The following is a 25,182-nucleotide window of genomic DNA, read 5'->3' as shown; positions in this document are numbered from 1 at the left end:
CCTGAATGTCCCCTCTGATACAGCAGGGGCATAAAAAACAACCTAAATTTCATATACACATTAAAAATTTATCATCAAAATTAAAATAAAAAAAAAAATTTAGTAGTGTATAAACTGATCACTTGTTTTTCTGGTACTCAAAAGAACATTATAAGAAGAATTGTAATAACAAGCCAAGAATGATTGAATGGAATGACTGACTGCAATACCAACAAGCTTTTATAACCAAGGCAGTTATTATTAAGCAATTCATTTTCAAAAGTTCAAGGCAAATGAAGATGTGCTATTGTTTATTTGTACTATTTCTAATTTCATGATTTGGCATGAGTTGTCTTTCTTTTCATATGGTATTGTATAAAATCATTTAAATACTGGAAAATCAACACAAATTTATCAAGTTTAGACTAACCTTTAAGCAAAAGTTGAAAACAATTAAATCAAATATTAAAATTTGCTAAGGTACAATGAGCAAAGGTTGGACAAATATTTTCACAAAGATTAAAGATTTTTCAAAAGCCTTGCACATGAAATGTGGATTAGGTTTTATGTCATATTGTCTCTTGTGGAGAGTTGTCTCAAAGGCAATCATACCACATGTTATATGAAACATTTAAAAAAAATTGCCAAAAATGGAAATAACTCCTTCTAATCTTAAAGCCAAGATTAAAATGAAAATAGGCTTTTGTACAAAATAAAATAAATAGTTTTCACTTTTGAATTATTATTTTAAGTTTGTCATTTCGGGGCCTTTTAAAGTGGATTATGCTGTTTGGGTTTTGCTCATTGTTGAAAGATATACAGTGACCCATAGTTGTAAATTTCTGTGTCATGTGATCTGGTGTGAAGAGTTGTCTCATTGACAATCATACTACATCTTCTTCTTTATATTTAAACTTCCAGCTTTACCTGTTCCATCAATATTCGCCCTCCAAATTGCATGGACCTCATCATCGGTCCAATATACTTGGTTATCAACTGGGTCGAAATCAATAGCTATTGCATGCTGTACATTAGTGAGTTCTAATACCACATCTGTGTAGTCAGGTGTGTCTAGTGATATCCTCCTTAAATCTGTTCTTCTGGCTAGCAGTAATAGCTGCTCATATCCTGCAAATATAAAAAAAAAATAAAAATTTACATACAGGTAAATTATCATTTCAGGTAAGGGTGAAGGTTGGCACCTGTTTAAACATTTAAACTTGCTGCATTTGTTTGCAGCTGTCTGAAGTCAGGAACCTGTTGTTCAGTGGTTGTCGTTTGTTGATATGGTTCACAAGTGTTTCTTGTTTCTTGTTTTTTTTATATAGATTAGACTGTTGGGTTTCCTGTTCAAATGGTTTTACACTTAGTAACAGTAGTCTTTTTTCGGCTCCTTTATGGCTTGCTCTTGGGAGTGAGCAAGGCTCTGTGATCAAGGCTGTACTTTGACCTATTATGGTTTTCTTTTACAAATTGTGACTTGGATTGAGAGTTGTCTCATTGGCACTCATAACCACATCTTCTTATATTTACGTATACGTATATTTACATATATTTCTAGTACAATGTGACACTTTGGATGATCTAATCTGAATTACTCTTTTATAAAGTCAAATTATCATTCATTTGTTTTACATGAATCCTCTGTAAATAAATACTATGAATTAATGATTTTTTCAGTGTATTTATTATTGGGAATATTGCTTAATGATCATGATGATAGGTTTCCCCAAAGTCAATATATCAAATTAACAGTAAGGGTAAGGATATAAAAGTGCCATCCACCATTTATTTTTCAGTAAGACCTTTGTATGTACATGTACAATAGCAGTCAAGTTTTGCCCCAAAAAAGAAAGTGTTAATAATTTTTGCACCAAAACATTTTTTTAATTCAATTTAAGTTTGATCCCTGTGAAGATACCTTCCTTCATTACCTGTTTTGTTGTCCAATTTAAGTTGGAGTCCTGTGGGACAGACACATGTGTAGAAAAGATGAGTGGTGTAGAAACCTAACTTCATTATATGTTTTGTTGTCCAATTTAAGTTTGATTCCTGTAGGACAGGCACATGTGTAGAAAAGATGAGTGGTGTGGAAACCTAACTTCATTACATGTTTTATTGTCCAATTTAAGTTTGAGTCCTGTGGGTATATGCCTGTGGGACAGGCACATGTGTAGAAAAGATGAGTGGTGTGGACACCTACCTTCATTACATGTTTTGTTGTCTAATTTAAGTTTGATTCCTGTGGGACAGGCACATGTGTAAAAAGATGAGTGGTGTGGATACCTACCTTCATTACATGTTTTATTGTCCAATTTTAGTTTGATTCCTGTGGGACAGGCACATGTGTAGAAAGGATGAGCTGTGTGGACACCTACCTTCATTACATGTTTTATTAACCAATTTAAGTTTGATTCCCTTGCGACAGGCACATGTGAAGAAAATTTGAGCAGTGTGGACACCTACCTTCATTACATGTTTTGTTGTCCAATTTAAGTTTAATTCCCGTGGGACAGGCGCATGTGTAGAAAGGATGAGCTGGTGACATTAGACACAAATGTGAACATCCACCATTATGTTTATCACAGGCATTCTCATTGGTATCTGTAAAATAAATCATGCAAAATTACTACAATGCAAAAATAAAATAAGAAAACTAATTTTTTTTCACAGATCTGATATATATAAGCAAAATATCATTTGACTGATTTAAATATGGCTGCCAGCAGCAAATATTACAAACTATTCCAGATGAGTGTTATGAGACACTCTGATTTGTACTGAACTATATTTTAACATGCTAGCTCATTTTATTAGTTTAAATATCCCCAGACAGAATCATATGTTCCCCTACTTATACACCTGCAGAAGGCTTTGTTCTTACACCTACATGTCATGCATATTCTATATGCTGTTTGACAGATAAGCAGTCTATACCAATTTTAATGTTTAAGGGTTGCTCTGGCATGGGGATCAAACAATTAACCCCACCCTCGCTCTCCAAGCTATCTTGCTACACCATAGGGTGGTGTTGTATTAATTGAACTTAATAGTAAAGTTTAATCCATCGCTGTCAAGCTGTAAGTTACATTGTACATTTAATATAAGCCTTTTATAGCTGAGTACCGGTATGTGGTATGGGCTTTGCTCATTGTTGAAGGGCATACAGTTACCCAGAGTTGTTAATTTCTAATACATAGATTCATCTCTGGTTGATGTCCCATTTGCAATCATATAACATCATCTTATTATCATACTTAAGGGCTCAATTTCATATAACTATCTACTACATATGGATGACACAAATGTAACAATTGGTAAAATATAAGTATTAAAACTTAACCATGCTAACAAAATCTATTATATTATGAATAACAAGTTATAATACTTCCACATGATCAAATTGGTATCACTTGACAACACTCCATTTCTTCAAATTTCCAATTTTAATTAGTATTAAGTATGAAGTATTTCCTTTTTCTAAGGCGTCATCTAGTCCTGTACTTAGCTTTAGTCAAGTATCAACATTTTTATGAATGAACTGTCGATTTTTTTGTCTTTTTTAAACAGTATGTGACAAGGCCCTAATTTGCACTTTGTACATTCTAACATGAACTCTTTTTTTACAGCATGCAAATTCATAATTTTATCAAATTGTATTTTTTTTTTTTTATTCTGCTAAGGGTTCTTTCTATTTTACTGAAGTATACCCTATACATCTCCTTTTATTTTTAAAGGGAATAGTATAGTCATTGGACTTATTGAAGAAATAATTGTAGTAGGATTTTATAATATATTGATGCTTTCAAATTATGGGGAGGGCTGGGTAAAATTATAAAGATGTATTGATTTTATCAGTCTTATTTCAGATTATGGGACAGGGCAGGCCCGTAGCCAGGAATTTCCAAAGGGGGGTTCGTTGGACTAACAAACTCGACTTTAACAGTCACAATTCGAACAGAACATCGACTTTAACAGTGCTTATTTGTTTTCAAGGGGGGGTTCGTCCAAACCCCCCAAACCCCCCCCTGGCTAGGGGTATGCAGGGCAAGGGTATATAATTATATGCGTTACTGTCTTAATCATTCATTGTAAGGACATATTTCTTAATTTCATATTAAGGTCAAAATCACCATTCAAATACACATATATTTGGGAGACAGCAACCTAACAAAATCATACACTAAAAAATATCTTTGAAGTCTATTTGATTGAATAGCATTGTGATTTGATATGGAATGATCTTTAAAGGATCATTTAGCTAGAAATTGTGTCTAAAGACATGAAAACCCCACTCAAGCTTGTCTTTAGAACGAAAAAATGGGATTGATGGATGAAAAGATAGAAGTAGGGAGAACCAGAAAGACAGAGGGTCAAGGGTAACACTAAATGCCTCCTTAGAAGACCTTACCCTTGCAGTGGGGGCATACAAATTGTAGTACAATGTATTAAGAAATATCTGAGACTCAGATAAGGTATTAACAAGAATGTGTCCATAGTACACGGATGCCCTACTCCCACTATCATTTTCTATGTTCAGTGGACCGTGAAATTGGGGTCAAAACTTTAATTTGGAATTAAAATTAGAAAGATCATATCATAGGGAACATGTGTACTAAGTTTCAAGTTGATGTAACTTTAACTTCATCAAAAACTACCTTGACCAAAAACTTTAACCTGAACTTTGCACTATCATTTTTTATGTTCAGTGGACCATGAAATTGGGGTCAAAAACTATAATTTGGCATAAAATTAGAAAGATCATATCATGGGGAACATGTGTATTAAGTTTCAAGTTGATTGGACTTCAGCTTCATCAAAAACTACCTCGACCAAAAACTTTAACTGGACGGACGGACGGACGGACGGACGAACGGAGGCACAGACCAGAAAACATAATGCCCCTCTACTATCGTGGGTGGGCATAAAAATAAAATAAGAAGATTACATCCTCTAGATCTTCTTTATGTCTTTGGTGGATATTTATCAAATTGGAAATCATAAGATGTTTCCTAATTTTTATAAAAATCCCTTAAAAAAGTTGACATCAATTTAAGTTAAAACTGCAGACTGGATAAAAAGTATAATTTTCAAGAAAAACGCCAATTATGTTACACTGCCATTACATGCTACAAGAGTTACGTAACAAAAACATGCCTCTAAGACAGGCTTGAGGAAATAACAATAAAACATGCTTTGTTACGACACAACATATATATCTGGGAGGTAACAGACTGTCAAATACTACCATGCCAAATTTTACGTTTTCTGCCAACTGATTAAAAACCATGATAAATAAAGTCATCTATTATCTAGAAATTAAGCAGATTATTCTAAGAAGTAATCTACCAGCGATGGATCTGATTAAACTCATTCTATAAATATATACATCAACAAAATCTCTATTGATTCTGCATGCTTACAATTACTTTTCTGTTTTATGATTTTTATATACAATGCATAGAAAATTTTGAAATATTATGATTGTTCTTGGGTTATCTTCAACCTACATGTACATGTATAGATATCAAGGGTACTTGATTCTGTATGCTTACAATTATTTATCTGTTTTATGATTTTTTGAATATATAGGAAATCCTGATATATTGAGTCTTGGCCAGGTTAGCTTAGCTTAACCTTGTGAAGATGATTTTCACAGGCACTTGTTTCTATTCATAGGAAGACCCACTTAATTCATCAATGTATATTTACGAAAATGTATATTTACGTAAATATACGTTGAGAGTGGGTCATCCTATGGATAGAAACAAGTGCATGAAATGCCTGTGATGATTCTGCATGCTTACCATGCTTACAATTATTTTTCTATTTTATGATTTTTTGAATGTATAGGAAATCCTGATATATCTTGAAAATAATGAAAATAGAAATGATTTGTTCTTGGTTTAGCTTTGCTTTAACTTAAATTTATAGACCTATATCAAAGGTACTCAACCTAATGATGATTTTGTATGCTTACAACAATTATTTTTCTGTTTTATGATTTTTTAAATGTAAAGGAAATCCTGAATTATCTTGATTATTGTGACAAATTGAATTCTTATTATTCTTTGGTTAGCTTTATCCTACATGTTTTCAAAGGTTTTCCATTAGTCTATGCAAAGTTTTGGGGTAATGTCTAATATAGCTCAAAGTTATAAATAATGAAGTGGACATATACATACATTATGAATGTGCCTGTTCCAAGTAAGAAACCTAAGGTTGAGTGCTTGTTGTTTTTATGCTGTAGATCAAATTTGTTTTTCCGTTTGTTGTTTTTGTATACAAAGCCAGCAATTTATTTTCTAGATAAACTGTTTTATATTTGTCATTTCGGGGAGTGTTTAATATGCTCTTTGATGAAGGTCGTACAGTGACCTAGAGTTACAAGCTTCTACAGTCATTTGTTCTCTGGTAAGGAGTTGTTTCATTGACAATTAACCACATAAGCAATAAGAAAGCATTATCATATGAAATATTAAAATGCATTTTCTTTTAACATGTTTAAAAATTGTGAAAGCTATATATTTCATTACCGTTTTAGCAGTAACAAAAATATCACAAACATTTCTGAATATAAATGAAATATACAGTACTAGTGTAACCTGTGAAATTTGACACACTGGGGGACCAGAAAAAATGTTAGATTAAGCAGGGCGTCTGATTACTCATTTTTTTTCTGCAAGGAAAGGCATATTTTGGGACCATAAATTGGATGTTGGAATATTCAGGTGTTGTATTAGGCAGGTTAAACTGTATATATACAGCATCCTATTTAACTAAGAATCAGTTTTATCTGTGTTATAAAAGAGGACATAAGTAATAAGGAATGCCTAAAGGAATAACACATCAACTATTACTGAAAGCTGACAAATTATCTCCCTGTTGCACCTTGACAGCTTCACAAACGATCTTACATTGTAGGTAATTCACAAGAATTGACTGCTTCAGGCTTCATTGAACATGTTACAGCCAAAAAACACAGATGTTAACCTTTAGGCTTCAGTGAACATGTTACAGCCAAAAAACACAGATGTTAACCTTTAGGCTTCAGTGAACATGTTACAGCCAAAAAACACAGATGTTAACCTTAACTACTGAGACATCTTATTATTCAATTTAAAAAGTACCTGCAGGGTCTAATCTCGGATTTTTAAGAGGGCGATGTGGTCAACTTCAAGTCTTCTTGGAATGGAGAAGTGGAATTCAATTATTCGTTACGTATACATGGTATATGGTTACTGTTACGTCATGTTTTCTCGTTCATCTATGACATGTGCAGTACACAAGCATGACTTTCTCGTTCATCTGACATGTGCAGTACACAAGCATAACTTTCTCGTTCATCTATGACATGTGCAGTACACAAGCATGACTTTCTCGTTCATCTATGACATGTGCAGTACACAAGCATGACTTTCTCGTTCATCTATGACATGTGCAGTACACAAGCATGACTTTCTCGTTCATCTATGACATGTGCAGTACACAAGCATGACTTTCTCGTTCATCTATGACATGTGCAGTACACAAGCATGACTTTCTCGTTCACCTATGACATGTGCAGTACACAAGCATGACAAGCCAAAATGATGCAAATAAAAGAACTCTTTTTTATTGTAAACTGTTGGTAAATGATTATTATTTTTATGACAAAAAAAATCATGAACAAATGTAGCTGATCAAAACACGAGAGACTTTAAATCTACACAATGTATATCTCTATTTTATTTTCTAATTCAAAAAATTTATGACTAAAATTAAAATCCTTGCATATAAAACTGAAACCATTCACGGCATTCGTTCTCTAATCTTCTAATTCTCAATCACTATGCTACCTCATATAGACAAGGAAACCAATACATTCAAAATATTCTCCTTAACAAAATTGAACAAGAATGTGTCCAAAGTACACGGATGCCCCACTCCCACTATCATTTTCCATGTTCAATGGACCGTGAAATTGGATAAAAAATATAATTTGGCTTTAAAATTAGAAAGATCATATCATAAGGAACATGTGTACCAAGATTCAAGTTGATTGGACTTCAACTTCATCAAAAACTACCTTGACCAAAACCTTTAAACTGAAGCGGGACAGGCGGATGAACGAACGGACAAACGAACGGATGGACGGACGCACAGACCAGAAAACATAATGCCCCCCCCCCCCGACTAACGTAGGTGGGGCATAAAAATAAATAGTTTTCATCTAGCTTGATTAACTAATTGTAAACAACAACACATGTACATATATCAACACATGTACACATCAACACACATGTAAACATCGACACATGTACAACATCCATGCATACCTTGTGATTTTTTGACTGGCAGGCAAAAAAAGATAAATAATATATATATATATCTCCATCATGCCCAATACGACTATAGATCTACAAATAACTTTGTCTAATGTGTCTATCCTAACATTTACGTTACATTAAGCAATTTATTGTCTTAATTGTTATCAGCCCACAGCTAAAAGTTATGAAAGATGTAAATTGTTTTTGTTTTATTTATTTCAAACAGCAGCTGCTGTTAAAAACAAAATGCATTATATAAATGTGCCAGTTTTTTTTTTAAATTTTCAGCATGTTTAACAAATAAAGTTATGTAACATGGAAATCAATGTTATGCAAAGTTCCCCATTAAAAATCCTATTTATACAAAAAGAATCAGGGGCAGAAATTGGACAGAGCAGATTACCCCAATCTTTCCCAACACCTGGTTTTAATGAGAGTTTGTATTGTCTAAGCCTTATCTGTCACATGTTCATGTAGATCTCTAAATATTATTTTCAAAAATTTGATATATTGATGATGTTGATGAAAGAATATATATGGTCTGAGACCACAATTGTCCTCCCTTGATTTTCGTTGTTTACAAATATAGTCCCTAGTGTTGACAGTGGGTTACTTGCCATTAATTTTTATACCTCTGCCAAATTTATTTCTCTATGTTTAATGCCTCAAATTGCAAGAAGGGGGCTGAAATTACACTGTAAAAAAAATTGGGTTCAGAATTTAAAGGAAAGTAGTGATTTGGTCCAGCTGAAAAAGGTTGAAAATTAGCACTTCGGAAGCTGTCAAAAGATTTCAAGACGCCCTAAACATAAAATTGTCCATATTTTGAGTTAGAGCCGATGAAGTTTTCTATAATTTTGATATAATTTGTCCCAAAGTAGTACAACACACTGTAAAAATTTCATTGAGAAAGCGCAGGTGGGATTTTTTTATTTTCATTTATCTTCTAAAAGAAATGCACTACGAAATAATTGTGGTCTCGGACCTAAATGTGAGTTATCAGCTTCTTACCATTAACTTAAAATTCTTGAAATTATTTCAAAACATTTTGTTCACAAAAAGTTATCAAAGGTACCAGGATTATAATTTAGTACACGAGACGCACATTTCTTCTATATATTTTGTCTATACACAAAATTTATGAAGCAAGCACAAGTACTACTAATTGTAGGGAGCACAGTTTTTATTGTCAGATTTGTTAAAATTTTCCTGTGAAAAGAAGAGCTGAGCAGCAGTAGGTTGATCATTAACTCTGATGGTTCATGCTTAATCCATAATAAATTTTCAATGGTATTTTCAAACATAGTGTAAACATTAAGTGTGTAAAACAAGTTACCTACTCAGTGTGCCCAAAGGGTCTTATAGCACCATGGTTGTATATTCTTAAACATGGTACTTTCTTTATGGTGGGGTTCGTGTTGTTTATTCTTTAGTTTTCTATGTTGTGTCATGTGTACTATTGTTTTTCTGTTTGTCTTTTTCATTTTTAGCCATGGCGTTGTCAGTTTTAGATTTATGAGTTTGACTGTCCCTTTGGTATCTTTCGTTCCTCTTTTATTAATATGCTACATATGTACGAGAAATTGCTAATCCATATCCTATGTTGCTATTTGAAAATTTTATATAAAAAGAGAGAAAGAATACTGATACTACTTAATCACTAAATCTTTCTTTTTCTACTTTTTCTACTATTTACCTTTTGGTTGTCTTCTAGCACTAAATGAATGGATGTCCATTGGTGAATATATATCTCTAAGTATAACTCGCCGATTACTACCGGTAATTTTATCACAGGAATTAATAGACCGATCCTTCCAATCGGTCCAGTATAACGTTCGATCGTACAATGTCAAGGCAAATGGATGAGGGAGTTCCCCTTCAACAACCACACGGCGATCAGAACCATCGAATTTACAACTATGTATGAAAGCATTTTTAGCGTCTGCCCAATAAATTTGTGAATCTTCATAATCTAACGTAAGTCCATTTGGCCAATGAATATTTTCCTTTATAATGACAGATCGATGTGCATGTGTTCCGTCCATTCCAGCTCGTTCTATTTTTGGTGTCTCTCCCCAGTCAGTCCAATACATGTACCTGTTAACATGAGATAGTTAAAATATTACTAATACTTAACTATTAACTTCAGATACAAAAAATGTAGTTAATATGATACTTAACTGTTAATAAAAGACTTAACTGTTAACATGAGAAAGTTAATACAATACTTAATTATATAACTATGAACATATGGTAGTTAATATAATACTTACCAGTTAAAATGATAATTAATATGATTAATATATTTAACTAATAGAATGATAGTAATTTTAGATCTTCAATACTTCAATTAAAATGACTTCTACTTATATTTTAAACCTAGCCATTATTATCTCATTGGCAATCATGCCACATCTTTTCATTCTGATATTAAGGTGGTACCCAACACTTTCACTAAAATTAATTTGGCTCGTTTAATTTTCATAAAATTTTGACAAAGTATTTACTTTGGACCCTTTAACAAAAATATAAAAATTTCAAATTTTTAACCAACCATTTTATCAGAAAAATTACACTGGTTATATAGCAGTTTGACAAACACCAATTGTGATCATTGAAAAGCTTAATATTCCCTTTACAACACAACGTAATTAAAACGTTTAGCTGATTGTACAGAGTTATCTCCCTGTAGTATTAGGTACCACCTCAATAGAAAAGAAAGGACAAGGGGTGTCCATCCATGACACAAAAACAGTACATGCTCAACAAAACACAAAGAGAAAAGGATCATCTACATTTGAATGTAATGGAAATTGTCTTCTTGTATTGAGTCCATTGAAATTAATACCAATATTTTTTTCTGTAAATACAGTTTAAACAACACTCTACTTGTTTATTCTTTAGTTTTCTATGTTGCGTCGTGTGTGCTGTTGTTTGTTTGTCTTTTTCAATTTTAGCCATGGCGTTGTCAGTTTGTTTTAGATTTGTGAGTTTGACTGTCCCTTTGGTATCTTTCGTCCCTCTTTCAACTTGGTAGTGTTTTTTTCACAGCGAATATAGAAGCAATTCTCAGGGGTTTACCCCATAATATCTCTCTGTATGTTTATTCAATAAATATAGACTTGAACATATGATCCTGTCTTTAAGTTTACTCAAGAGTTATCTACCTGCTTTTCAGTCTTTCCCTGAACACCGTGTGTGAAGTATAGCTTAAACATACTTACCCATTTAATGGATCCAGTGCAATGGCTCTTGGTTGGTCAAGGTCATTCCAATAAAGCACCTTTCGGTAACTTCCATCCAAGTTGGCGACTTCAATTCTTTTCGTTTCTGAGTCTGTCCAGTATATCTTTCGACCCAACCAATCAACTGCTAGACCGTCTGGAGAGATGAGACCTGTTGTGATGACATTTACCGTAATTTCCGAGCCATTAAACCATGTCCTTTTGATCATTTCCTGGCTGACGTCCGTGAAGAAGACCGATCTGTCCTCATAAAGGAAATCCACTGCTGCTGCATCCTCGAGGTTTCCAGCGACAACGGTGGAATTACCTCGAGAATTGTTCCCCTCCACCATTCTTACATCTTTACGATTGGCAAAAAGCAGCAAGGGACTTCCTGAAAATATATAGAAATCGTTTAATTGAATTTAAATATATTTATTTATAGTGGATTGGGAAACAGATTTTTACAACTTTAATTAATCCCTTCCCACTTTGACTCTGCGTACGCGAGTGCTGCCTTGTAGCGGCATTAGCCTGCTCTTTTTTTCAAAATTTACAAGGGTGTCTTTTATGTGCAAGAGATATGGCTCTTTCTTAACATTGGTCAGCCATTTATTGTTCCTTCCGAAGGACTATCATTGTTTCCTTAAGACCATACTCGCAAATGGTGTCAAGGAAGAGCCAACAATTGTGTTTTAAATAACATGTCTAAATAACAAGCTTCAAAGAAACAAAATGGGAAGGATGGACAGATAGCGGACAGTTTTAAAAGAATCATCTATGGCGTAGAAGTCAGAGATTTGACAATTTCAAGACAAAAAGTTGTTTTTTCGCTGATTTTATGTGCTTTCAATACAATTGTTCATCCATTCTGAAGGAATTCAATCAGTTATATTTCAAATGATAAATGAGATGCATTATTTTTTCGTTTTACAGTTGTAGTTCATTGAGCCAGACAGCCAGAGTTGTGTGCAAAATTTTACCGAAATATCTAACATAGCCCATATACTGTAAATCAACCTTAAGACTATTTTTCACCTATGCATTGATACTGTAATACTTTTGTTTCATTAATTGAAATTTGGTCTTCAGAGAGTAAACTTTTCAAATCCATCTTTATTAAAAATCATGACAAACAGAAAATAAAAACATAAATTAGACAAATGCACCTAATGCAACCGACAAAAACATTGTGTGTCAAAAATTTCAACTTTATATGACATTTCTTTCTTATTCACGTTATAACTTATTCTAATTAAAACTAAGATTTAAATAACTGTTTTGAGCATTGTTGAAAACTATAATACAATTCTTTAATTTAATTTTAACCCTTAATTACATTCAACATGTTAAGTTGTCAGGATTTTTTCAGCATGCCATTTTACATCAATTTTAAAAGAACCCCAGGCCAATACATAATAACTCATGTAAATGGTGGTCAATTTCACCACATTTTTTACATTATAGATCAATTCTTTTTATGTATTATGTTATTAAGTGTGGAAGCTGTTTAACAGAGGTATAAATAATATATGTTAAAATAAATTCTTTTTCTTAGTACACATATAACATGTATAAAGAAACAAATGATATCTGATCATCTGTAAAAATTTATACACATCACTCAGGCATCATACAATAAGGGTTGAATTATTCACAAGAAAGTTTGACTCCTGATACCTTATCATGTATCAATTTTTTTTTATAAAGTTGGGAGTACCAACTTGCCCAGCTCTGTTGTTAGTTTAGTTTTCAATCTATGAGTTTGACTGTCCCTTTGGTATCTTTTGCCCTCTTTCAGGACATTCACAAATTAATACTAAACCCTATCATATCTTTCGCCCCTCTTTCTGGATATTAACAAATTAACACTAAAGCCTATCAACTGGATATTAACAAATTAACACTAAAGCCTATCAACTGGATATTAACAAATTAACACTAAAGCCTATCAACAGTGGTTTAACTGGATTGGGAAATATCAATTTCAATGCCACTGTAAAATGAGGGAATAAGTTTAACTGTAAGACCCTTACCACATGTGTACATGTACTGGTACTATTAAAGGTACATGTGTAAAATAAAATATGTATAGGTCCAATAAATATGACACTTACCGACTTGAAGTTTCTTTACACATAATTCAGACGTGTTTTTGGCACTTTTACCATGTTTACCTGCTTTTAAATATTTACTTCACATCTAAAGTACACTTCCCCTAACATTACTGAATTTATTTGTAGAGATTTACGACTTTCCAATAGCCTTTTATTGTCCAGTATTAATAGTATGCAAAATTTGCCCTCTTTTTTTCCACCTAACACAATGTATATATACATATGTTTGTAAATGCATGAAAGGGTTACATGTACCTTGCAGATTTAACTTTATACCTATCATACCTATAATGTCATGAATGTCATTAATGTAAACAAATTATAAAAAGTCTCTTTAATTCATGTTAAAATGAAAAGTGGGCTACAGAATAACTTGGCATCCAACAAGTGAGCCTCCTCATGGAATATAAGATTACTTGGCCATTATTATAGTGATTATTTTATTACCAGACCAAATATGTCAGGCCACATTTAAAAGAATGTCTGTTTCCCCTCCCCCGGGTCTGCCCTTTGTAAACAGACCAGGAAGGCAGGTTCTTTTTTTTTTTTTTTTTTTTTTAACTGGATGTGATTGTCATATCATGGTCACATGAATGGTTTGACTTGTCCAGTCCAGGCCACTTATCAGTTGTTTGTGCTCAATTTGAGTGTATTTATTTAGATTATCAATCCTTCTGCTTTCAAGCACTTTCCAAAAATGGAAACAAATTATTTTCAGGAAAAAAATAATTTCGATTTGTTTGTGGAAAATAATTTTTTGACCCGGGGGCTTATTTTTGGTGGGGGGAGGAGAAACAAACATATTTTAATTTTGGCCTCATAATAATTTGATTATTTGATTATATAGATTGTGGTTCTGTGGGTTGGAACCCCCCTTTAATTTTTTACCAACAATGCATTAGAATCGGGACATATGGTTTGAACCCCAGCCCCTTTTTCCAAAAAAAAAAACCTTCCTTCTGTACCAATAAATGATCCTGAATACCAAACCCATTAAACATGTTAAATAAAGTCACATTACATAAGTCTAATAATTATAAAATATTTCAAAACTAAACAGTGATATTGTTTGCCTTAAATTAGTGGAGAATGAAGGCTTTTTTCCCTGGAGAAGAATCCCAATTTGGAAAAAAAATGGCTTAAAATTATTCCCAAAAGGACAACTTTTTTCCCAAACAGAGCAGTCTCACTTGTAAGTGTGCATGAATTCAAACTGAAAAACGCTCATTTATACATTTTTCATGCCTAAAATTACTATATGTGCAGATCTGAGGGTCTATCTATGTATCATTACTGACAAAAAGGAGTCTCGTTCCAAAGCAGGACTTGACTCTTGAAAGGGGGTCTGTAATTGTAAATAGAAGTTTCAGTCAAATTCATGGTTTATTCTAAATTTCCCAATTTGATGAAAATTGCGCATATTTTCCCAATAAAAAAGGGTAGAGGTAGTTTTGAAAAAAGTCAACAATATCACTGCTAAAAGAACCCATGTACAAAAGTCCACACGTTTTTGAAAAAGCACTCTTATTTCTTAGTGTATCAGTTAATATCTCAATCTCTCCTTAGTCATGTTAGAAAATGTAGATATTAATATTCTTGTCATGAGATGTAAATAACCATGCCATAGAGATATATATATATATATACTTTCTTTAACAAGACTCTGTAAGACACCAGGACTTAGATGAACTTTGTTTTGACACCTGACAGACAAACAAACACCTGTCAATCATCCCTGCCATACCTTTACAGGTGACAATAATTACAATTAGCAATTAATTTAAATATTACATCAGACAGATCTCCTTACTGGCAATACACAGCCGTGAATAAGTAGATAAGTCTGGGATATTTCTTCTGGCGATAAATCAATGGCAGATTTTAACTTGAAGGTGGTTTTGATTTAAGACATTAGGTTAAAATTTAAACTCAAGTTATCACTTACGATTTTGTGAAAAAAAATAATATTGCAATGAATATATACAATGAACATGATAAAGGATTTTTAAAAATTAGATTTAAAATATTATGGGATAAAAATAATAATCTTAATATATATGTATCATGTAATTCTCCTCAAGTTTCATGATAAAGGAAAAATTATAAAATACATGTATATCTTGTTTTTAAACATGTTTAAAGGGGTACTAGCTATGAGATATATAAAAAACTAGAGTAAGATTTTTTTTGGTTCAATCAATAATGAAAGTGAAATAGTGAAATAATAATTCGCTTTTAGCAGCCAAAATGGTTCAATTTTGTCAAATTAAGCGAAGAAACATTGATAATTACTTATTCACTAGCAAGTGAATAAGTCGACCTCATTAAATCCATATTCATGTGAACTTCAGTTTAACCCCTTGCTACAGATTGACAACGCATGCCGTTTACATGTACTGGTTATTTAAGAAAAAGAATGTCAACAATGAAAGTGAAAATACGGTAAATCATTTGATTACTGATTCGATCCATAAAATCATTCTTATACGGTTAAAAACAATGATAAACATATATTTTTAATCTATAAAATAAACTCAAACAGACCTATAAAAATCCAATTGCACGGGTTGGTTTAATCTATTCATATCTATTTATGTTTACATCGCTTATATGGCCATCTGAGGTCAAATTGATAGTTAATTAGATGGCGTCTGGACTAAAATACACACGAAAAGAACCTACATATTATCTACCTCATGCTCTGTAAACTGTTTATTTTAGACTTTTGGTAGTTTGGATAAATGTTTTACATTGTTAAAATCAAAAATGAGAATTTGAGTCAAATCGGTGACCATGAATTTGACAGCTAGTGCCCTTTTAAATACAATGGACTTGAGTTAATTTAGAGGGACTTTCGTCATAATTTAGGTGTTTCATCTTGAATGAAAACTGATAAAAAGCTTTTCAGAAAATTAAAACTATCTTTGCTCAAAGCACATTTAACATGTTTAATGCTTTTGTTTCTTCCATTTAACTCTTTAATAAGAAGAATGTGTCCATAGTACACGAATGCCCCATCTGCACTATCATTTTCTATGTTTAGTGGACCGCGGAAAATGGGATAAAATCTCTAATTTGGCATTAAAATGAGAAAGATCATGTCATAGGAAACATGTGTACGTTGATTGGACTTCAACTTCATCAAAACTACCTTAATCATGTTAATTTTTTTACTAAAAACTTTAACCTAAAGCGGGACAGACAGAGGAAAGGATGAACAAACAGTACAACAGACACAGACCAGAAAAAATAATGCTCATAAATGGGGCATAAAAAAATTATTCAAGATGTAACATCGATGTGCACAAATCTCATTGTATAAATATTTCAGATATGGACCATAATTTGCTATTGGGCTCCGTTTCCTATAACTATAGAAAAGTGATAAAATGTGAATTACTGTAAGAAAAGGTGTAACTACATCTAAAGATGCCATTATTTTTATCAACATACAAGTGTATGCTACTCTTCCCTAGAAAAAAAATTGAAATTAACAAATTTCAAAGATTATACGACCGTATTTGTGTGTCGTTTCTCGCGTTACTTTTCGCGTCCGAAGTGCATAACGCTGACTAATTTATAGATAATCGTCACCGGCAAATTCGTAATTTTTGCTTTAAAATAACAAAGAACATCGACCAATAAGAATAGTGAGAAGAAAATGTCGAGAACTATAAGTATTTCTGTAGCAGGTGTAAGAACACTGTCGTTATTTTGGTTTCCCATTTCGTAACGCACATTTTAGATGGTTTAATCTGCTTTGTTGTAAAAGAATTCTTTGCAACAATATGCAAATACGAACTCTCGCGAGATGTTCAAACAGGTAAATCAGAGATGATTTACATTCTTGTTTTGTTCTTCGTAATAATTAAGTTAGAAAATGACGTTATCGTTATGCGTTACATTTCACACAAAACAGAAGTCCATTTATTTATTAAAATTGTTTTTGTCGTTAAGTTCTAATCATTTCCGGTCATACGTGAAACATGTGACTAACATGTGATCACGCCCTTACAGCCGGATATATACGAAATACTAGGTCTAAACATTGTATTTGTTTCCAACGGGATGTAAGCAAACATAATCTGTAGGCTTGTTTCGTCTTGTTTAAAAAAGGAAAATTCAATTTTCAAAGAGATTGCGCCGTGGGTCTATTATTTTTCCTATGTGCATAATGTTACATACGATCTTGTGTGAAAATAAATGCCTAATGACTTGACAAAATCGATTTCAGATTTGACCGACGTTTTAACACACTTCGTTTCCCAATAACGATGTAAAGGGTCCTTGGAAAATTCAATCGAAATTACGTCTCCTATCATGGTGCCGATGTTCGTTGGATTGATTTAGCTTCAGCAGTAAATATTACTGGATATTTTAGGTAAATAAAGATAATTTAAAAAAATTAACATGTTAATGTACCGTTACACTTGGAATGTACAAAGTTGGTATCTTTGTCACAATTTTTAATTAATTTTTTTTATTCATGTTCTGCAAACACTTATCAGAAACGCAATAAACTTGTCAAAGGAAAAGTAAACTTTTACCATGCATGACTTGAAAGGAAGTACTTTATTGATTTTAGCCCACTAAAGTAGGTTAAAATGTGGAAACCATGTAGATGGTGTACAGGTCACAAATATCACATGGTGCCTATTTTAAAGATGCTAATTCCAAGTTAAAAGTTGTTTTCTTTACTGGATTTAAAGAATTTTACATTACCAATGATTTGGAATAAATTGTATATAACTGGAATTTCAAAACCAAATATAAATACATTTTTTTGGCTAAAACATCAAGATACAACGATTATGGTATCCTGTATCAATGAAGAAAATACAGAAATTCCTGAATAAATTGTACTAATTGTTTTCAAAACAAGCACATATTTAGGAGTTTTATAATACTGTTACATTTAAGATGAATTTTAAGAAAAAGTATACTGTTCAGATCATTTTAAGCAGATTTTGCAATAAAATAAAACTAAAAAAATGCTTTCGGTTTCTTATGGTTTCCTGTCGCGTTTAAAAAAAACTTTAATTTAACATTGAAAAAAGATTTTAAATATTAACATGAAGCAAGTAACACTAGTAATGGTGTTCATTTATGTGTTTTGAAATATATTGTGCAAAATAAAGAAAATAAAGATTGGTTTCCTGTTTTGTTTCCTGTCACGTAAACGGTGAATCAAAATGTATTAATTTTTTCTCGAAAAACTCAATTGTTCCATTAATACTATTCTTACATCAACACAACCCACAGAATAAAAGTTAAAGTTTTAGAACTTATAAAAAAGGATACAAAAAGAAACCAAAGGCCGAATACCAAATTATGGTCCATATACCATTAACTTTATAATCTGATTATGGAAGATTCAGGCACTTTATCTTTCAAGCCATTTATAAAAGGGGGTTCCCAACCCAGGATAAAAGGTAGGAGTTCCAACTATATGTCTCTATTTAAATGCATTGATCGTCCAAAAAAAAAAGGGGGGGTTCCAAACCTCCTCTGGATCTGCAACCGAGATTAGGTCGTATCTATGTATCTTTCTTCTCTTGTCTCTTGTATTGGAAAGACTAAGTTCTGTAATTTTTAAAAAATTGTCCATTGATCTTAGACTTATTGTTGGGTTGCTGTCTCATTTGGGTTAAACTCCCTTTTTCACTACATACCAGTTGTTCATCATATACAGACTTTTAAAACCTGTTGAATTTTACCTTGAAGTCAGACGAAACAAAAAAGTGATTTTTCAATGCTATTTTTAAACACAATGTAAAGGGAAAAAGATAATAAATTTAAACAGACAATGTACAAATGTAATATTAACAAGGATACTTTAAAACAAGATCATTAATACATTTGTCACTTGGGGGTTGACAAAGTACAATTTCATTAGTAGAGGCTTAATGTCCACCCAATGACAACTTATATGAGACACTTAAGCTAATCAGAAAGAAACTGTTTAATCAAGTGTCGAAACTGTCATGTGGCTGGCAGATTATTTACTATGGCTTGAAATGATGTTATTACTTTGTTTATCATGTTTACCTAGATCTTAAGCCAACAGAAATTTCTGCTTATCAAATATTGGTACAATACTGACTTCAGTGTACACTGCACACTGCACGGTGCAGGTTTATGGTCTATTCTAATTTTACGACATGTATGGTTTAGATAGGGTGGGGACAGTGGCCGATCCATAAATTTTTATAAGGGGGGCCACTGACTACAGAAATTTCTGCTAATCAAATATTGGTACAATACTGACTTCAGTGTACACTGCATACATGGCATACTGCACAGTGCAGGTTTAAGGTCTATTCTAATTTTACGACATGAATGGTTTAGATAGGGTGGGGACAGAGGCGGATCCATCAATTTTTATAAGGGGGGCCCACTGACTGCCCTAAGTGGGTATATTTTTAGCAATTCTTCATCTTAGTCAAAAACTTGTACTGTCTGTCCAAAAACCAAAGTACATGTACATGTAGGTCTATCAATTTAGAATGTAGTGGACCAGTCAGTGTGGTGGTTCTGATGGCCAACTAAAAGTTTGTAATAGTTCTGAATCTTTTAAGGCTTTCCTGTATCTAATTTAGGTCCTACATTTGTAAGTATAATGTACATGTACATGATGCCACTGATTTATGACCCCCAATAAAAGCCCAGCATTTAATGCCAGGCATACTGATGATTTTTCAGACCATGCCCCAGTGTGTACTGTACCGGTCGTCTGGGGCATCAAACTAGTGGCTAACCCTGAAACATTGGGACCAGAGAAAAGAAAAATAATCTTTGAATTGACATGATTGACGTTCAAAATTTATAGATTCTAGGCATCACATGGTCCATGTTTACAACCCTAAAAGACCGTGACTTTTCTGATGATATAGCACTCCTGTCATCAAAACAAGACAATATGCAGGAAAAAACAAATCGGCTCAGCCATTTTGCAAGCAAAGTTTAATTATAACTGAACGCAAAAAGACTCTTTTACCTATCTAGGAACTGTCGTTAATACAGAAGATACAACGAAAAATGTTAAAAGTAGGCTAGCTAAGGCCAAATAAAAATATATGTGTGGTTCCAGTTACATACTTTTAAAAAATAGGGTCGGTAGGTCGGCAAATTTTTTTTTTTTTTTTTTTTTATTTTTATTTTTGAATGTCAAAATCCGGAAAAAAATCGTGTGTTTATTGAAATTGTTTCCGGTATTATACACGCCCCAACCGGAAGTCCGCCGTTTTTACATGTGTTTGGTTGTAAAATAAACAGTCATGATACGTTTTTAGTTAATTTTGTTGCATTCTGTTATGAATTGTTGCATTTTAGCCATAACAGATACTTGTGATGGAAATTCAGAAGACAGAAATCTATGAATTTAATTATTTTTATTCACAATCCTCAAAATTTGATCGTTTGAAAATTTATTTTTCAGAAATGAAAAAAAAAGTTCTAGGGTCGGTCGGGTTACTGGAACCACACATATATTTTTATTTGGCCTAAAGCACGATCTGCATTTCAAAGACTACGACCCATTTGGAAGTCCAACCAATACAACAGAAAAACAAAGATAAGGCTATAATAGTAATGTTAAATACATCCTTCTGTATGGGGGTGAATGCTGGAGAGTAACAAAAACAGATATACATGTATATGAGATCGTTCTCAAGTTTCCACCACAATTGTCTGAGGTGAATTAGTAAAATCATTTGGCCAAACCTTATCTCAAATGAACATCTTGATATGAGCAAGGTCCATGTCACAATATGTATCCTCAAAGAAATACAACAGAGGCCCTTCAGATGGCTGGTCATGTTCTCATGATGCCTGTATCCAACATAACCAGGACAGCTCCAGTGATATTGTTTGCCTCAAATTACAGACGAAATTCGGCCTTTTCCCCAAACAGTGATGGCATTGGTAGTAATGTTTGTAAATATCGTAATTTATGTTATTATTTTGATATTAGAAAGCATCATTTCAAGTACCATCATTGCTTCTGTTTCTTTCCCCTCTCCGAAAAGTACCTTTCAGGTTGAAAATGTCTGACAACCAAAATATACATGAAAAAAACAGTGTAAAAAAGACAGAAAAGGTCAGCAAAAAATCAGAGATGTGTTTAGAATAAAATATACATGATATACAAATTTCCCAATTTCAATGAAAAATATGCATTTTTCCCAATAAAAAAAGGTAAAGGTAGTTTTGAAAAAAGACAACAATATCACTGAGCTCTAAGATGGACACCCCAGGGGAAGAGACCAAGAGGAAGACCCAAAACCACCTGGCGTCGAACAATTGAGGCAGAACTGAAGGAGGTTGACATGACCTGGAGAGAAGCTGAAACAAAGGTTTAAGACAGATCTGGATAGTGAAATCTTGTGGCGAACGTGTGCTCCGCCAGGAATGAAGAGGATAGGTACATGTAGGTAGGTAGGTAGGTAGATATCACAGAAAATGGGGCATAAAATTAGGATAACCTATTTACCTAACCAGAAAGATTTCTGTTTAAGAGAGGTGACACTTTAAAACAAGGTTGACTGATGTAGGAAATTCGTGAATTGCAAATGAAATCAAAAGCCATACATTTTAGCAACATATGTATTAAACGGTTCACGTCATTATGAGCATGTACATGTAAGTAATAAACCAATATATACGTAATCATAAACTACCACAAACCAATACATAACCAAACCAGGACAGAAAGACGCACAGACAGGAAGAAACATAAGCCTCTACTTTAATACATTGTACATGTAGGTGGGGCATAAAAAGTCACTATCTGTATGAAAACTGAAATTTTATACAAGTCAGAGATCACATCAGAATTTCAACATTTCAAGTGCACTGATCAGAATAATTTTGAATGTAAATGTATTGTCAGAAGATGTATGGTATACAATGAAATAGGTTAATATCTATAAATGAGACAACAACCTAACAAGTTGATCATAGGCTTAAACTATTGTCGAGATATTAGTCAAGGTAGCTTTAAATGTTATCATGGTAATATACTGTATCTTTAAATCTAAATGGTCTTTAAAATCTAAAAGGTCAGCTGAATGATGCCTCCGGGTTCGGGAATTTCTCGCTGCATTGAAGAACTATTGGTGACCTTCTGCTGTTGTCTGTTTACATGGTCGGGTTGTTGTCTCTTTGACACAATCCCCATTTCCATTTTCAATTTTATTTGCCACCAACACTTTGTGCAGGTTGTGCCTTTGCCTTGCAAATTCTAAATCTTTTACAAGTCCTCAAATATCTTCTATGATATGGAGAGTTACATTGCAACTGTAGTTATACATGTAAATACAATGACACAAACAAGATTCTATGGCCTGTCAATAAGTTATTATTTTATTACACGAACAGAGGCAGATTTTGCCCCCCCCCCCCCCTTTTTCCTGGGAAAAATTTGATTGATTATATAGGGTATCACTGAAGCATGACTGGAGCATGCCCCCTCTTAGGCAGTCAGTGTGCCCGCACTTGTGAAAATTTCTGGTTCTGCCACTGCAGGAGATGGACATGATGGATGGAAGGATGGCTGGCTGGGAGTACATATCAAGACAAAACAGACTGAAATTTCTTATGTTACATTTTGATCACAAAATTCTGGCTTCTAGAAAGCTGTAACAGCAACAAAAAAAATCCTTTACATATTCTATAAGAATGTTTTAATTGTTTGGCCTAAATGGGTTCTTTGAATCTAGTATGTAACAGGAGGGTAAGCAGCTATAAGTTGCTATATCCTGATGTATACGAAGGGATCTGAATTTAACAACCAAAACACAATAACATGAATACATGCATAAGTCTAAATTTATTAAGTCCTTTAGGTTAACTGTTGACGGGCCTAAAATTGCATACAATATTTAGTACATGTAGGTAGCAAAAATAATCTCACATTCCTTAAATCTATTTTTGCATAAATTTTGAATAATAAAAATTTACTACATTATTTCATTCTTCTGGTTCATGAAAAAAAAGTTAACCTTTCAACAGAACACCATCCAGTATATCACTGTTTGAGTAAATGAAGAGGGACAGAGAACGGTCACGTGACCGAACAGGGAATTTGTGTATTGCCCTAAAACACATTTTGTTTACTTTTCAAATCCACAATTTAAGACATTCTTTCATGTTTACAAACATATTTAAGTTTAAAAACATTATAAAATGATAATAGTGTAACTGTTTAAAACGATCAAAGATCGTAGCGAATACACAAAATCACTGCAGTTCTCATTATGGCGGCGAGATCAAAGGAATGGTCAAAACTTTTGATTGCGTATTTGTTTTTTGATTGAAAGAATGAAGCCAATGAAAAAATCATAACTTTGGACATTTAACTTTGAACGATCTATTCTTTAATATTACTAATTATCTAATTATAACATTTAATAAACAAGGGGACGGAATACACACGGTATCTTTGATGTTTTGTGTACACTACTCCATCTCAGGTGATGATCTTACCTTTGATTATGGACAGACATCCGATTATTAAATATAATTTTGACACCATCCCCATCCTTACGGACAGATGAATGTCTGTAAAAACAAGAAAGTCCGGTCCCAGACATCAATAATGTCCATAAATTTAGGAACGGTAAACTTATTTAGGTCACATTTGTATTTTTTGAGATCATTGGCAGCCATTACAAAATTGACCGGAACTATAAAACATGTTGTGTATTACTCCGCTTGGCAGGTGCCCGTGATTCGCCTTTGTTGTAAACCGTTAAGTAAACATTTATATTTGCAATTCATTAACGAAAATATGTTGTGTACTGCATTCATTGTTGTAAAATGGACACGGAAAAAATACAAGACGAGAATCCAAAAGAAAAATGACTAAAACGGGAAGCTAGTTAGTTAGCACTATTTGCATGTCTAAGAAAAGGTTAATCATAACTGGCACCTGTCAAAAAATAAAGAATGGGGGTTTGTTTGAAATCAGATTATAGAAAAATCGTAATTACTTAAAAAGATTTAGTCACATATTTATCATATGTGTTATTACATATTTTTTGCATGTGAAAACAGATTTATGACATTTATAGGATATTCGTTGCCACTTTCAATTAATAAAAGGATCTTGGACAAAAATAGACTGAGTTACAAAGCTAAAATGACTATAAGAAAAAAAACTTATAAGACAATGAACAATCAACTAGGTAGAATTTTATCAGCTCGAGGATGGACAGTTATCTCTCGTACAAACCCGGCAGGCCTCATGATTAAATTCCTCCTTCCAACCCAAGCCCTAGGCCTCCAGTGGCGGATCCAGAACTTTGTAAAAAAAGGGGGTGGGGCACTGACTGACCTAAAAGGGGGCTCTCCAGTCATTCTTCAGTGAATTTTCGTATATAATCAACCAAATTTTTTTCCTACATAGGCGGACCCGGGACCCCCAGGGCCACCCGCCCTCGAGCACCCGCCCCTGGATCCGCCTATGCCCTAACCCTTATTTAATAAGGGACGACATCAAAAGTTCAATGTAGGATAAAAAAAACTTAATTCACATAGTTTTTTCACTGACAC

The 25,182-nt window shown here is 33.1% G+C and overlaps 1 protein-coding gene across 2 annotated transcripts in view; it reads right to left on the bottom strand.

Annotated features, from left to right (window-relative positions):
* LOC143083641 (low-density lipoprotein receptor-related protein 6-like) overlaps positions 1–24,318 on the bottom strand; it is a 37,695-nt gene extending 13,377 nt beyond the window's left edge. Inside the window, exons 1-5 of one of the 2 annotated variants that reach the window (XM_076259922.1) lie at positions 24,115–24,318; positions 11,513–11,906; positions 9,985–10,385; positions 2,446–2,583; positions 907–1,107 (exon numbers count right to left, since the gene is read on the bottom strand). In XM_076259922.1, the coding sequence (XP_076116037.1) occupies positions 907–1,107; positions 2,446–2,583; positions 9,985–10,385; positions 11,513–11,906; positions 24,115–24,169 (1,189 nt within the window). In that variant the 5' untranslated portion in view covers positions 24,170–24,318. Of the gene's footprint in view, positions 1–906; positions 1,108–2,182; positions 2,368–2,445; positions 2,584–9,984; positions 10,386–11,512; positions 11,907–24,114 lie in introns of those variants that run through there. The other variant, XM_076259923.1, reaches the window with a different exon arrangement.
* Positions 24,319–25,182: the final 864 nt, after the last annotated feature.

The sequence above is a fragment of the Mytilus galloprovincialis genome, chromosome 7 (genome assembly GCF_965363235.1).
Source record: "Mytilus galloprovincialis chromosome 7, xbMytGall1.hap1.1, whole genome shotgun sequence".
Lineage (NCBI taxonomy): Eukaryota > Metazoa > Mollusca > Bivalvia > Mytilida > Mytilidae > Mytilus > Mytilus galloprovincialis.
The sequence above is the reverse complement of the archived record's forward strand: the minus strand, read 5'-3'. Positions and strand labels throughout refer to the sequence as shown.